The sequence below is a fragment of the Mytilus galloprovincialis genome, chromosome 5, assembly GCF_965363235.1.
Source record: "Mytilus galloprovincialis chromosome 5, xbMytGall1.hap1.1, whole genome shotgun sequence".
Lineage (NCBI taxonomy): Eukaryota > Metazoa > Mollusca > Bivalvia > Mytilida > Mytilidae > Mytilus > Mytilus galloprovincialis.
Genome location: NC_134842.1, coordinates 60,831,211 through 60,848,588, shown reverse-complemented (window position 1 = coordinate 60,848,588; position 17,378 = coordinate 60,831,211). Strand labels below are relative to the sequence as shown.

Here is a 17,378-nt window from a genome sequence, read left to right as displayed (position 1 = left end):
CACCCCCTCTTAATTAAGTATTGAAGTAGCCCCCCTCCCTTCTCCTTCCGAGACTTGTACTTGTGTGTGTGAGGGATTTGGTCCAGTACATACACCAATAAATTTCTTTTAGAAGGCATTTAATCCTATAGTTCTTGTAAAACCTGCTTAAATATGTTAATTCTTAACCTTTACTATGTGGTGACCATAATATGTCAGGCTTACACAGACTACCCTTATTTGGCTACAGTGACTCTCCATTCTTTTAGAGGTCAACTGTATGATACTTATTTTGAAATTAATGCATGTTCCCTGAAGCTATTTATTGTCATGTTTCTCATGTTTAATGTGCATTTTTAGTTCAAATACGAACTTGGAAAATTGAAATCGTATAAAATTGTTTTTTTCTGGTTGGATGTGCTTCCTTTCCATGTCTTACACAGGAATTTCAGAGGCCTTAAACTTTCAAAAACAGTGTAAACCTGCAGGCATATAATTACTGATTGTAATTATAATTGAAATAGCATTAAGACAAGGACTTTTTCCAGCTTCAGGTCAAGTTGAAGTAAAAAAATCGAAATTTTGCTCTTGGCTGAGGTGTCAATGCATGCTAAAGTTTTTTTCTATTAAAAGTTCTGAATGATAGGCTTTTCACATACCCTAATTAAAAGCAAAATATCTTCATGTCAGACAAATCATTTAGTGATTTAAAGAAAACCACACAACTGAGTTTTAATTGTGTTACAATAAACTAATATAGAACTAAATTTTATCCTAGGTGAAATTTTGGATAACACTGAATGAACCTCGAGTTGTAGCCACACAGGGGTATGGTGATGGTCATATGGCCCCAGGAATTGTAGGTCCAGGAACCACAACATATGTAGCAGCCCACAATTTGATTAAGGCTCATGCAAAGGCATACCATATCTATGATGAAGAGTTTAGACAAACTCAAAAAGGTATTAAACATGTAAAGAAAACAAATGCACAATTAGGATCATACTCAGTTTAAGGTAATATAAGGTCAACATCCAAACTCTTGAATGTGATAATAAAAAAAATGTTATACATTTATCAATTAACTCCTTTCCATGCATAATGTTGGAAATAAATACATTTGCTGGTTAAAGTTTTTGGTAAAGGTAGTTAGCCATAAAGTTAAACATCAACTTGAAATTTAGTACATATGTTCATTGTGGATGCTCCATTAGAATTATATGACAATTTACATTATTGTTAACCCCCCAAAAAAATATAGCAATTCATATGTATGTCAGGTCAGTTTCAGAATAACTGTAACATATCTCTAATATATCTGATTCTGGATTTTTTTATATTCTTAATTAACTTCAGGACAAATTGGAATAACATTAAATTTTGACTGGCATGAACCAAAAAACATGGAGGACCCTAATGATCTGGTAGCATCAGAAATAGGGAACCAGTTCTGGCTAGGCCAGTATGCCAACCCTGTATATGTCAATGGAGATTATCCTGATATTATGAAGTACAAAATAGGAAACAAAAGTCTTCATCTTAATTACAGCAGAAGTCGTCTTCCAGAGTTTACTGATCATGAGAAAAACTTCATTAAAGGTAAACATTCACACCTTAAACTAGATCTCGAATATAAATTCTAAGCCTTTACATTTGTTTATTAATTTCTTGCTTTACAACTGTCCTTTTCAACTCACCAGGCCTTGCTTGCAGCAAATGTCATCCATTAACTTGTACACAAATAGGCAAATTGTAACAAAACTTGTCCACAATCATTTTGGGGTGCTGTTAACCAAATTATATTTGCTGATAATTTGTTTTGTGTGTATCTGTTTTTAGCCCACATATTAACTTTTATTTTAAGTGTTATTTTTGTGAGTTTGTACCAACTTGCACTGGTTTAAACTAGTTTAAGGCTCACCACTATGTGGGCCTGTACACAATCTGACAAGTTGGTTGTATTTATACCTCTGTTTTTCTTTCTCTCTAATCACATGAATCAGGTGTTGGTGGTTGGAGTGCTCTGTAATGTACTATACAATAATTTTTGACAAAATTCTGTTTAACATCTTTATTTTATATTCTCTTTCCAGGCACATCAGATTTCTTTGGATTAAATTTTTATACTTCAAATGTTGTTACCCTGAAGTCAACTCCTAGCTACAAAGTGGACTACAATGAAGACCCTGATATCACATCAACAAAAGATCCCACATGGATTGGGTAGGCTTTTTATGCCCCACCTACGATAGATCTTTCTAATTTTAATTCCAAATTAAAGTTTTGACCCCAATTTCACGGTCCACTGAACATAGAAAATAATAGAGCAAGTTTCAGGTTAAAGTTTTTGGTCAAGGTATTTTTTGATGAAGTTGAAGTCCAATCAACTTCAAACTTAGTACACATGTTCCCTATGATATGATCTTTCTAATTAAATTGCCAATTTTACGGTATACTGAACATAGAAAATGATAATGCGAGTGGGGCATCCATGTACTATGGACACATTCTTGTTTTAAATTATTTTAGATCTGGATCTCCATGGCTAAAGGTTACACCATGGGGACTAAGGAAGGCTCTTAACTGGATAAGAAATCACTATGGAGATGTTCCTGTATATATAACAGAGAATGGTGTCTCTGACAGAAATGGAAGTCTACAGGACAACCATAGAATATACTATTATAAACATTATATCAACAATGTATTAAAAGGTATGGTTTAATGTCAACTTTCACTATTTTTCTGATTTTGTAGAATGATTGAATTTATCTTTACCTGTGAAAATTCATATTATACTTGAATTCTAACGAAAGTTACTGTAGCTGGAAATATGTGAAATAATAAACAAAAATTACACCATTGTGTTTAAAATTGTCTACAACTGATAATTCTGTGATAAAAAATTTCAGTTACATGAAATTTAATTTCATTGTTTATTGCGAACCCAATCATACTTTTCCACAGAATCACCTGCAAGTTACATGTCCATTTAAACATTTGTAAGTTCTTTTGTCCAATCAAACAAATACAATAGCTCTTGTTCTCTGTGTAGTTTTCACTGGGACCTTTAAATTTCTTACAAGAGAAATCTATCACTCATTAATTATTTTACCTGCACAAAAAATTGAACTGTCAATGATAAAAAATATTTATCCCAATACTAAATATGGACTCAAAAAACTGCATGTTGTGTTGTATTTATAATTCATTTTTGATGTGTTCAATTAAAACACTGATTCAAAAATTAAAAGTTGATTTCTGATCAAATATTCATTATTTTACCTATGTTTGACAAATAAAAAATTGAATATTATTTTTTTTCAATTAAGGTTTTCATAAATGTATTCTATAATTGAACAACAACAAAAACATGCAAATTCATTGGAAAAATACTAAATAATGTGTAAGATATAAACTTTTTATTATTAATCAGATTTTACATTGAACAGATGGGAAATATAGAAATAATATTGAATAAATACAATATTACATGCAGTTTATGTATTTAATTCATGATTCATGATTATGTTGTTCATGATTTAATCCTTATAATTCTTCAGCCAAACATTTTTTTTGTTGATGGCTACTGTATATATTTACCATCAAAAGCACAATGGCAAGTCGTAACTAAGGAGTACCCCGCCATCTTGACTTTCTAAAAACCATAAATGTCCGATAAATACAAAGGAATCTTAAATGAAATAGCACCTACCTCAAAAACTTCATTTTAATTGAATTTTATTCGAATTTGATGAGTACACGTAACGAAATAATCTTTCCCTTGAAAATTTCCATTCGTATGACGTAAATTCGCCAAATCCTTCATGAAATTTCGCGGAATTTTATTAAATTTAATTTTTGTACATTTTCGAAGCTTTAGTGCAATAAATTTATTTCTTTTTTTGTTATATATGCACTAGAATAGTCACAACTGTTATGCAATTGTTTTTTAATCTCAATTTGCTGAAAATCCCGGGATCACTGCAAGCTTGTGTATCGCACATGAATAGATTACAAAAGTAGTTTCAGAAACATGGTTTATCGAAGTGTAAACTAAGAGAAAAATTCTAATTAACCAATCCAATTCAAGTATTTATAGATAGTAAATCATTTAAGAATTAGCAAACTTTACCAAAATTGTCCGTTTACAAATTTTGAAATTATTTAGAAACTAAGGTTATTTAGGCTTTAGATGAATTTGGCTATTTATATTAGGTATTTTTGACATATAGCTCTTCAACTGTTTCGGTACTAATACATCTTCGGATTTCAAATGTTTGGCTTTGAGCTTTCCTGATGAAGATAAATCCAGAAAAGCGCTTCGGAACAAGAAATTATTAACGATTGTTTTCAATTTTTTTTATGTAAGTTTATAGAAGCATTTCAATTAAAAAGGAAGATATTTTTTTGGTCAGGTAAATTAATCAATGAGTTATAGATTTCTCCTAAAAGAAATTTAAAGGTCCCAATGAATAAACTATACAGAGAACAATAGCTATTGTATTTGTTCAATGGGACAAATAAACTGCCCAAAGTTTAGATGGACAGGTAACTATCAGGTGAATCTGTGGAAAAGCAATAAGACTTACAAGAATCCTTTAAACTAAACCACTAAATGCTCCTAAAAATGATATCCTGATGTTTCTTATACATGTACAATGTTAGCTGAACAGTGATAAAATCATTTATTATTTTTTAGGCAAATTTCTTTTAGTATCCATTCATTTCATTTGTTAATTTTCACTAACCCTAAATAAGCCCTGCCAGTGACTACCCATAGCAACATATGATAATATTAGCACCGGTTTCAATTCCTAAAATAAACATCTGCCTTTAACACAAGCTATGGCCAAGGTTTACTGATTCTTATTTCTACTTCATTTCCATCATTTTGTTCTTGTTACATGTATAAACTATCTTAATTTATGACTTAATTATTTTTTTTTACAATTGTCCTTCTAATGATATAGTGCATACTTAAATCATAAGGCATTCAGTTTAGTGTTAGGTGAATAAATTCCCGCAATTAACAAATTATCACCCACAACTTCTTCTTGTGTGTGTTAATGTTATTAGAATTTGTGAAGTGAAAATGACTGAAATTGAGATACAGCATATAAATTGTTTAAAAAATGTGGCATGAATATTTCCTGGTTAACAGTAATTTTACCTAGATTGACATACAATGTCTGCTTTCATAGATTAGTGTAAGGATGTACATGTATCAATTCCTCCTAGCACAGCTCTGTATTCATATAGATTTTGGGAAGTAATTAAGTCTAAATTTTAGGAGATTTAACTTTTTAGTGAAGAAAACATTTATGGATGATTAAATAGTAATTCGCGTACCAATCTGCCTTCCTTTTTAAGCAATAAAAATGGATGGTGTTAAAGTGAAAGGATACACAGCATGGTCACTGATGGATAATTTTGAGTGGATGAGAGGATATACAGAGCGTTTTGGTCTCCACTATGTTGACTTCAGCAATCCAAACAGAACAAGAACTCCAAAAGCCTCTGCACATTTCATGAAGGATCTTATAGTTCACAATGGATTTTTCCCTGAACCTAAACTATCCACAGAACAACCACCATTGATTATAAGAACACTTTCACCTTGTACATCAGGGTCTAAAACAATTTACACTTTCTCATATTTAGTTATATTAGCTTTCTTATATATTGTAAAATTATTATCATGATGTTATATGATTTTGTAAATTTGTTTTGACCTTGTAAAAATTGGGAATAGTGTAATCAGACAAAAAATAACTATTCATTTTACAACCTAAGTCATATGTATTAGTACCATGATTTAGATCCTGGTTAATAATTTCAGCTTTGTTTTACTCATAACCCTACAAATTAAAACTTATTCTCATTACAAAGATTAAAGGGGTATTTAGGAATAAATACTTTTGTCTCTACTACTTCTCTTGTTTTTGTCTTCAAGCAAACAACAATCAATTAATCAAAGTCTGTAGACTTTTATGCCCCACCTACGATAGTAGAGGTGCATTATTATGTTTTCTGGTCTGTGTGTTGGTCTGTTCGTTCGTCCATCTGTCCCACTTCAGGTTAAAGCTTTTGGTCAAGGTAGTTTTTGATGAAGCTAAAGTCGAATCAACTTGAAACTTAGTACACATGTTCCTTATGATATGATCTTTCTAATTTTAAAGCCAAATTAGACTTTTGATATTAATTTCACGGTCCACTGAACATAGAAAATAAAAGTGCGAGTTTCAGGTTAAACTTTTTGGTCAAGGTAGTTTTTGATGAAGTTGAAGTCCAATCAACTTGAATCTTAGTACACATGTTCCCTATGGTATCATCTTTCTAATTTTAATGACAAATTAGATTTTTTACCCAATTTCACACTCCATTAAACATTGAAAATGATAGTGCGAGTGGGGCATCCGTGTACTTTGGACACATTCTTGTTTTGAATATCTCAAAAATTAGAATCGCAATTAAGGTTAAAATGACTAAATTGCAATAATAAATGCACACAATAATTTCTGAATTGATAGTATGTGATCAATCATGATATGCAGACCTCTTCATTATAAAGACAAGAACATGTGGTTTGATGGTCAACGAAACAACTCTCCACAAAAGACTAAATGACACAGTCAAAGAAATGGAACATTTATGGCATATTTTTGGTTCATATTGTTGTCAAATTCACACTACTATTTTCCCTATATAAGCCTTCTATAAGTGTGCCGTATAGTTATACATCACATTGTAAAGTTGGTTATGTTGACAATGTTGAGGTTCCAATTGGGGTAAAAAAAAGAGGTGAAAGATTCCGGAATGACATTCAAACTCATAAGTGAAAAATAAACATGACTAAAAAATAAAAAAAAATACAAACAATAATACACAAAACACAACATAGAAAACTAAAGACTGAACAACATAAACCCCAAAAAAATCCTCGCTGATCTCAGGTGCTCTGGAAGGTAAAGCAGATCCTGCTCTACAGGTAGCACCAGGCATGTTGCTCGTGTCAGTACAAACCTGGTATTTAATCTAATTGTACTCTGCATAACAGTTACAGGGACATGGAAATACTGGGCGTCCATCCTTCCGCCCATCCGGTCTTGTTAGCGCTCTCATGAGTACAATATTAAACTTGTACTATAATTTAATACATGTATCAGCAATATCTCAGAAGAGTTCTTAAATGGCGGACGATCGATTTTTTTAGAAGAGTTATTCCCCTTAGAAATTTTAAAATTTATGGAAAATGGCCTCATTAGCTCTCACAGGCACAATTCTTGCCAGATTTTTAATAGTAATATCATTGACAAGTTCTATAACAGTGGACATCAAATATTTTTTAAATGAGTTATGCCCTTTGTAAATATTAAATAAGTTTAATTCTGGGGACATTGGAGATCTGTTCTTTTATTTGGTAGGTCATTCCCAAAACGGGGACAGAATTGTAGTTGTGACATTAAGAATATATCTGCTATCATCTGTGAAACGGATATATTCCATAACGGACAACCCACTCCTGATGGTGTCCAGAAAAACTTACTTACAAAAGGATGATTTCAACTTCACCACTGGGTACTCTTGGTTTAATAGCTTTGTAGTTGTAAGTCAAGAAATGAGACAGAATTAACTGTATCTATTGTATCCTTTATTTAAGTTCAATGGGATAGGTGCATTCAACATGGTCATCAAATTTGAATTATTAAGTGAGAAAATATCTATTTAGTGGAAAGTAAAGTTAAATTTCTTTTCTTTCTCACTTAAAGTTTTCTAAATGAAGTTCACCTCAAATGATTTTTTTTAAAAGATGGATTTATCCCTCTTGTTTAAATGACAATCATACAAAAATAATTGGTTAAAAAGAGTTTTTATATGACCGCACAATTTTTGCGCCGTATATTGGTATCACGTCGTTGTCTGCATTGTCGGAAGACCGTTGGTTTCCGGATAATAACTTTAGTATAAGAAGATAGAAATCTATGAAATTTAAACACAGGGTTTATAACCACAAAAGGAAGGTTGGGATTGATTTTGGGGGTTGTGTTACCAACAGTTTAAGAATAAGGGGCCAAATAAGGATTTTTTTAGTTTTCAGACAATAACGTGTGTTTAAGTGTATGAATCTCTCTAAAATCATACCACAAGTTTCCATACCACAAAGGGATGGTCAGGATTGACTGTAGGTGGTTATGGCTCAAACCAAATAGGAATAAGGGGGGAAAACAAGGGTTTCCTGGTTAATGGACAATTAAGACAATTTTAAAGGGAAACTTCGCAAAAAGATCAAAAATTGATATTATGTTCATTCTGTATAAAAATGCTCAAATTCATAGATATTAAAGTTTTATTCCGCTAGATAAGCGATCACCATCAATTTTAAATTTAGAGTATCAATTCTCTGCGTTCGGCCATTTTGTCTTCTTTCTCGATTAATAACAACGATATGTCTATAAACCACAAAGGAACAAAACGACAGTAACCGATGTAGTCGTAATTGCGTGTCGATATTTTGTCAATCGTACGGTTGTTTTATCCGACTAACTAACTTGATACGGAAAATATTCTTATTTTTTTTTAATTACCATGGTCTGTTGTTTTTAAACTGTTAATATTGGAATTAGGTAAAAAGTCAAAGTTGAAATCATAAATAAGTGTTCCGTGAAAATTGTTTTCGAAAATCTAATTTGTTCATAATTCTTTAAAGTAATAAACTTTTTTCAAATAAATTCTGATCTTCCCTCATCTGATCACCAGCATGGCTAAAGGTATTACTTCCAAAGGTATTGTGAGGGGTGTGAGGTGACACGTCCAGGTATTCAAGCGATTTCCTGTCGGGCTTGCAAGTTCATGCATCGTTTCTCTTCTGCGGATATTGATCAGTGTACACGGCCGATAACTTATAACTTTCCATTTTGAACTATCAGATGTATAATATACAAGTCTGTCTTACTTGTCATTACTAAACTCATACGCTTGTTTATAAATAACATTTCTGGTGCAAAGAATATTATTCATAAAAATATAAATAATACCCCAAAAAAATAAGATTTGATGACATTAAAATCTATTTAAATATTTTTTCCAAGGGTGAATTTGGGAAAATGTAATATATACTCGTTGTCAATAGTGAAGGACAGAGTGGAACATACCAGAAATATTGATTTAAAAAATGAACGCACTTGTCGACGATTCGTTTATACGACTGGGTAGAAAGTTACGGAACTATAGCGCAATTTAAAATATATACATGTATACATTGAACATAAGAAAAAAATATATATTTTGAATAAACTGGGGTAAAAGTTTTGTAAATAGACCACGTATGCCAACAGTATGTAATCATCGAATGTCGATAGACTATTGTATACCAAAAGAAGAAGAAGAAGAGAACCAATTTGATTTAAATACAGGTCGATGTATAACTTGATTTGGTTCATCGAAGTTGTGGACATAGTAAAATCACAGATTTATATTTCAATAAGATTGTTCCCGAACAAAGGAAGGAATTCGTCATCACAATTGTTATATATGCCACTGGACGGACACAAATTATAAAAATAAATTGCTTGTCCGCTAAATAGGGGTATTCTTGTCAGATAAAAGACTTTTAGTTATATTAAAAAAATAGGGAAATATGACATTAAATTGGTTCTGTCTTTTTTTTTAAACATCGTTCAAAAGATGTGTGTCTAAGGTGAACACCACAAGAACACTGTAATACTAGTACGAGAGTATAGCATGTAAACATTCCTTCTCAATAATATGGTTGTATTGGAAATCTTTTCATACAGATTGACAACTCATGGTTCGATATGCATGTAATATTTGCCACATGACGCCCATAGTTCTTTCTACCATCATCATCTTATTCTTTAATATTGCTGTTAACATCGATGGTTAACACCCAAACAAAATGGGAGTGATGTACCTTCAGAGCTTCTCCGTGTTATAACTTGTGAATCTTAATATATAGACGAAATTTCGGTATTGAAATGAATCTACATCTCACGAACAGGATGTTTAAATAACGATTTTGAGTAATCCCCTAACGAACCAATATAAACGTATGTATAACGGATATAACCATGATTGAAGGAATATAGTTTTTGTCAGACGCAAGAACTCATCACTATCATAAACGTATACGAATATATGCATGCAGTTTCAAATATCAAGAACAATCGGTCGATGTCGATAGTCCGTTTTCTAACTGTTCAGAGTTAGACATGTCACTTGTTCATTCTTGGAAGCCTTCATATTCCCCGTCCAACGATTGGAACTCTTTCTGGTTGTGTTGACAATATATGCTTGTATGGTTATTCTGTCGTTTATCTGTACAACTGGTTGCATTTCCTCTCCTTTCCCAACAAACAAACTAACGAAACGCTACTAGTCTGCTTTCTCTGGAGCTCATCCTCAATGGCGCTTATACGTCAGGAAACTTACATGTATACTAATAATGATTGTTTCAAGAACAACGATGTAGGGACGAACTATTCTAATTTCTTCAATATCAGTTATGCATGACTTAAGTATAAGTTTTATTACAACAACTGTATTTGGTCTCGAATGTATGTTAACTAATTAATGTGTTTTTATACACTAGCTCAAATCCTCATCCAAATAAAATAATCTATGTGTAATAATCGTTTCCTACCACACCGAGATTTAATGCCAAGCGGTAGACATATTTTAGGTACTAATTAAGTAATTAAATGAACAATATTATTGATAACAATAATTAATCATTAATGTGCAAAGATTAAAAAACCGTGAACAGTAGTTTTTCTTTATTTGTACGTATTATATTCCGCTTCGGTAGAGTTATCTTCAAATCGTTTCAGATATTAATTAATACGTGGGTTTCAAAAGTCTAAATGTAAGTATTCTCGTACATGTTTTTGCCTAATAAAGACAATCAAAATGCTTTGGTAAAGCTATTTCTAATTTCTAAGTTCTCCTTTTTTATGAGACATAAATCAAGGACAAGAGGTGTATATCATGTCATTCTGACACATCGGAATTAAGTTTCCCGTCTTTAACCGAAAATTGTTTATTTCTTAGTAAATTAATTTATTTGAATTCAAATAAATAATAGCACCAAATATAATTAAATAATTCCATGGCGATCTATTTTCATTTGTCACCAACTTGAATATGTATTTTAAATGTGTGAATTAAATGCTCCCTTGTTTTATAATCCACTGATCCGAATAGACAGTCACACCTGGCAAGGTGTGCCCTAGAGGCGTGGTTAAATACCGAAGTGCAAATAACAATTTACCTTTCAACAAGCCATCTACGAATTTTGCCACAGAACCGTGAATACACACATCGTATAAACCTAGTCATAGCAGAGACAGTAAAAGGTCAATAAGAGTACACCAACATATTGTCTTTACAGATTATTGTACTTTAATTTGTTCACCTTATCAGTCCGAAAATGCATTAATTAAAAATAAATTTATAACATTTTGTGTTGTCTAAAAAATTAATTTGAATATATACGTTTAACATAGAAAATTTATCTCATGAATATGTACAATTGCACGTCTGTGCGTTTTATCTTCTTATTATCGGCTGGTTATTAGATAAAGCAGAAGTCATCGACGCGCTTACGATTACTTTAAAATATGATTAAAAACCAAGACTTTTAATGATTGTATTTTAAATCCCGACATGCAAAAACCAGGAGAAAACGTCACGACCTACAGGAAGTTGTTAATATTTTTTCATTGATTATTGAATTTCTCCTTTATTACTGCAATTATAGCGATAAAACTTTGTGAATATATATATTATGTCATAATGAACATATTTAAACCATTAGTAAAAAATCGCGAATTTTCCCTTTAAAGCAGTGTAAGGGAGGTAATCAAATCACATTTAAAATACAATCTTGTGTATGTTTGGATTTACATCCCTTACACTTGTAAATTATGTATAAAGAAATTTCAACAATATTTTTTTCTTTCTGCGCTCAGGGAAGTAATTTATTGTATATTGTTCTTATGTTGTGCTGTAATAGTATTCCTACCTGTCAACTGACCCGTATTCTGCGGGTGTGACCCGAGATTTTCTCAATTCTAAGGGATCACCCGGGTCACCCGCCGGGTCATTGAATAACCCGGGAATTCCGAAAATGACCCGTTTTCACCTGGATTTCTTAGGATTCATAGATTTCATAAGTGATTTTCCTTTGAAATACCGGCAAATTCGTAATTCTTCCATGAACAGGAAGTTGAGCTGCTAGCTGTGTTAACTGTCAAATTAAGTGACCATTGTAGTGCATGGCTTCAATTGACAGCTTTGGTTTCAAACACACTGTTTATTACCACCAATTACCTTGGCTTTGGTTCGTAAATTGTTTGTTTATTTCACTGTTGTTTTAAAAAAACAACTAGAGTTACTTCCCCTTTTTTGTCACCATTCAAAATTGTTCTTTATATTTACGTTTTTGGGGGTAAAAGAGATTAAATTTTAAATAAATTGAATGCAAATACATATTGCAATATTACTTTCTATTATTTTTCTACTTTTACACAATTATAAAATAAATAGTTGAAAATTATTTTTTTAATCTATACTTCCTTTAACTGTTTACCTGTTTTTCATTATATTCTAATTTCACTGCCTATGAGTCGCTCCGACCGTGCAAGGGCTGTGTAGCCAGTCAAGGTCGTTACAAACTTCCATTTGTTGTATGAGTCGCCGACCGTGCAAGGGCTGTATAGCTATGAATGACATCTTAGCTGTTTCAAGGGCAATATGGTTGCGATAAACTTCATAAGGATGATGAATTGGTGTACATTGTATTATTAAGGCAGTATTACACAAATTTATCAGCAATGAAATAATAAACAAAATTTTAAATTACTTAACCAAGTGAACATGTTTTTGAAACTGTTTGATTTAAATTATAAGAAAAATGTCCCCTAAATACTGAAATACAGCTCGAAAAAGTTTGTACGCGTAATGACCTGAGATTTCATTCTTCAATGAAGGTCATGACCTGCATTTTCATTGTCACAGGTTGACAGGTATGAGTATTGTCTTAAGTTGAACTCTCAAATACATGTTTAATGATTAACCTAGCAATATTCTTTAGGTGCCTGTTGTTCTGTGGTTATCGTTGGTTCTTATTGATCATAATTTTTGGGTAAATTGTTTTGTTATAAATTAAGCCATTAATTTTTTTGGACTACATTGTTTCATAATATTTTTCTTGTCTTGGCCTTTTTTAGTCGACTGTTCGGTATACCCTTTGTGGGTGGCGTGAGGTTGCCTATAATTGTTGAAACCCACTTCTTTTGAACTTTGGTGGATAGTTGTCTTTAGGCAATCATACCACATCTCCATATTCTTTATATTGCCAAGAAGAAATATGTCACTCTACGACTAGTTTAACCTAGTACCGTTATTTTCTCTTATAGAAGAAAGAATGTAATTGTATGATGTATGCATACCGAGACTGCTTGTATAGTCCTGACTCCAGGTTAGATTTCATTTGACTTATACAAAAACTCACCTACGAATGGTGTATGTTGGCCCAAGTAAAATAATTGATAACTAGGTCCGTGGTGAACATGAATGCTACACTACGTTATAAATTCTTCATCAACTTTAATATTGATATGCCGAATGGACCTTTTTAAAGCTCTGATAGAGGCAAAGGGGTATATTTGCCAGAAGAGTAAAAATATAGCAATCGGTTATATAATAAATTCCACAACATACCGGTATACCTCACATCTCTTTATTTCAACAGTTTTTAAATAGCTCTGTTTGGTGTACTTATAAGTGCATACAAGAAATAACTTGTATGGGTATTATTGCGTTTATCAATAAAGTATCTTTGTTACATTCAATAGGGAAGAGGAAGATTAATTGAAAAGAAGTTTGACAAAAGTAAAACGGAATTTCGAGGCTCTAAATAATCGACTTCCATGTGCATCTCTTAGAATGGACACTCTCGATATTGTAGGACTATAGAATAGAATTCATGACAAAAATCCTTTTTTTTTTGGTTGCTCTTGTTTTGCTGTTATTTTTCCTGTTTAACATTTCTATATATCTTCTTTTAGGGACGACATAAAAAAATCAATGAAGGATAAAAAACTTAATTCAAATAGTTTGGGGGTGGGGGGATCAAATTGCTGCAAGTTTTGTATAAAGTGACATCGATTTTACATATTTTTTATTGGTCAATCAATTTTTCCCTAATTAAGTTAAGAGGTGGGTATGGGGGTCAGTGAAAAAGTTTTTTATCCTTCATTGAACTTTTGATGTCGTCCCATAGTGGTGCCCAATTATAGCACAAAAATATATTAAAAAATCATCATTTAAGACCAATTACTAATCCTAGTCCAAATAAGTATGACGTCTGGCAAGGCTATTTTAATATCCTCTCTTGACTTGTAATCTCTGGTGATACATTTTTGCCGCTTGACATGTATCCTTTCAAGCTTGTTTATTTTTGTTACCGGGCAGGGGTTGCATACTATGGCTCCATATTAAATTATGAGATCCATTCCTAAAGGTCTAGTCCATTGTTCTAATCTGACACAAATTTCAATAACTGGAATGCCACCCAAGTTGAATATATGGTGACCCACTATAACAGCATAATTACTTGGAATTGTGTTTAATACCATGATGGTTCAATAACATAAACTTAAATGGAGACAGAAATTTGACATGAAAGATGGTGGGGTGGGTTAGTGCAAAATAAAAAAAAAATAGCTTACTATGATATATGGTTAAAGAATGAATATCAATTATATGGGTTTATGCCATTATAAAATATCAATATGGCAGAGAAGTGGTTTCTAGTTTCATATAAAGCGACTTGACTGGTCATCAACATGAAATAACAAAATTAAAGGAGTATCCCTATTTGTCTAATTTTCAAGGTGAAATTAAACTAGTATAACAATATTATGCTATTGTGTAAATCTAAAGAAATAGAATTTGCTTCAAGTAACAGAAATAACTTAACTATGTCACTAGTAGCTTATTTAACGAGTATGTGGGTACAAAATGTAATTAGTCCTATAACATATGACGTCGGGATCATTATTTACTATTTCTATTTATTGTTCTGATAAACAAAATTACTATCAATATGCCACACTTCGCATTCAAAAAATAAAAAAAAAAAATATCAGTATAAAAACGTTAAAAAATGAATAAGAATGCGAATTCATATGTTATAGGACTAGTGGGGTATAAGAGCTTGTTACAACAGGCTCTTCATAATCATTTGGTTTGAAAAGGATACTAGTATCTTGATTTTGAAAAATGTAATTGCAAGAAAAAAATTACACATTACTTAGAATACTTTAGATCATTCAGGTTGTATTTATTTAGTATGTACAAAAGAACAGCCAGAAGTCATTGAATATTGTAGATCATTTAAATAGTCTTGACCTATTTATTAGTACAAAAGTACAGCTAGTAGTCATTGGATATTGTAGATCATTCCAGTATTCTTGACCTATTTATTTGTACAAAAAACCCAGCCAGTAGTCATTGGATACTGTAGATCATTCAGATAGTCTTGACCTATTTATTTGTACAAAAAAAAACAACAGCCAGTAGTAATTGGATACTATAGATCATTTAAGTAGTCTTGACTCTTGACCTATTCATTTGTACTAAAAAAAACCAGTCAGTTGTCATCTTTTAAATAACTTCACACACACACACACAAACACACATATACGAATATCAATTATATGCTTACGAGACATGTTGCAATGTTAAACTTATTACGATATGTGAAAATCAAGACTTGCATAAAAATATCTCAATATTAGAGGCAGTGGCGTCATTTTTCCTCAGAGCTTTCAGCTCTTTGATTAAAAAGTTGTCAGTAAAGTGCAAGAGCTCCAATCGGGTATGTTAACCTATTTGAAGACCTTAGTTTTCTCCAATATATCAATTATGTTTGTGGTCAAGTTTGGTTAAATTTGGCCTATTTTTTTCAAATGAGATTTGATTTTGTTAAAGTTGACGGACAACGACGACGGACGCCAAGTGATGACAAAAGCTCACTTGGCCCTCCAGGGTAGCTAAGCTAAGAATGTGTTATGTTTTTCATTATCTAACCACTGGTTTTTTTCCAGGCCAGTTTAGCCACAAACATAAAATATCCACATATAATCTTAATTATTTTAAATTTTAAATCATCAATTATTTTTCTTTCTAAAAAAAATCTAATTTAAATTAGCTTTTGATTTGGGATTTACTTTGTACAAAACATAACCAGAGACATATATATACACATATACGATTCAATTTTTAAGAAGGAGACTTTGTCCCGTCCGTTTTTGAAGCCATTGTTTTATTCCCGTTTATTTCTAACCCATAAAGTCTTACAAATTTGTTCAGTGGTCAATTTTGTCGTAATTGCAAGACAAAGTCCTTTTGAACTATGCAGTATATATTAGATAGTTATTGTACACCTTAGCATTATCCAGATAATAGCACAGTAAGAACAAAATATAAAAAAGAAGATGTGATATGATTGCCAATGAGACAACTATCCACAAAAGACAAAAACGACACAGACATTAACAACTATAGGTCACGGTACGGCCTTCAACAATGAGCAAAGCCCATACCGCATAGTCAGCTATAATAGGCCCCGATAAGACAATGTAAAACAATTCAAACGAGAAAACTAATGGCCTTATTTATATAAAAAAAATGAACGAAAAACAAATATGTAACACATAAACAAACGACAACCACTGAATTACAGGCTCCTGACTTGGGATAGGCACATACATAAATAATGTGTCGGGGTTAAACATGTTAGCGGGATCCCAACCCTCCCCCTAACCTGGGACAGTGGTATAACAGTACAACATAAGAACGAACTATAAAAATCAGTTGAAAAAGGTTTAACACATCAGATGGACAAAAATATAAGTGGACGTGGCCGGCTACTTATATATCCCGACACAAAAAGACGCAATGAACAGATCTGAGAGTACTAGTAGCTGTTATCTGACAGCTAGTTCAAAGCCACTAACAACTAATAAAAAATCATGCATCTAAGACTAAACTATCAATCCGTACACATCCAACATCCAATGGATTTAGTGTAAAGACGTCATAAACAGCCAGAGAAAAACATGACCTTGTGCAATGTCAATTACGACTGTGTGTGTATGTCATGTTTCAATCAAAGGTAGGATTTACAATTATTTGTGGACCGAGTTTGGTATTTACATGTTGTTTACAGTTTTGTGAGCTGAAAATAAAATGAATGATGATTCAACATCTAAAAGGGGTAGCAATTCGTAATCGTCGAATACACTAGTTGTGCCTCAGTGTTATATTATACTAAGGAAAAGGATATGCGGCTTCTTATCAACTAAAATAAA

General features: G+C 32.0%; 1 protein-coding gene across 1 annotated transcript in view; it reads left to right on the top strand.

The window, feature by feature from the left end:
• LOC143076178 (uncharacterized) overlaps positions 1-5,909 on the top strand; it is a 125,157-nt gene extending 119,248 nt beyond the window's left edge. The window contains exons 53-57 of the mRNA XM_076251871.1: positions 758-941; positions 1,336-1,578; positions 2,073-2,202; positions 2,509-2,693; positions 5,353-5,909. Coding sequence (XP_076107986.1) covers positions 758-941; positions 1,336-1,578; positions 2,073-2,202; positions 2,509-2,693; positions 5,353-5,684 — 1,074 coding nt within the window. The 3' untranslated portion in view covers positions 5,685-5,909. The remainder of the gene's footprint in view (positions 1-757; positions 942-1,335; positions 1,579-2,072; positions 2,203-2,508; positions 2,694-5,352) is intronic.
• Positions 5,910-17,378: the final 11,469 nt, after the last annotated feature.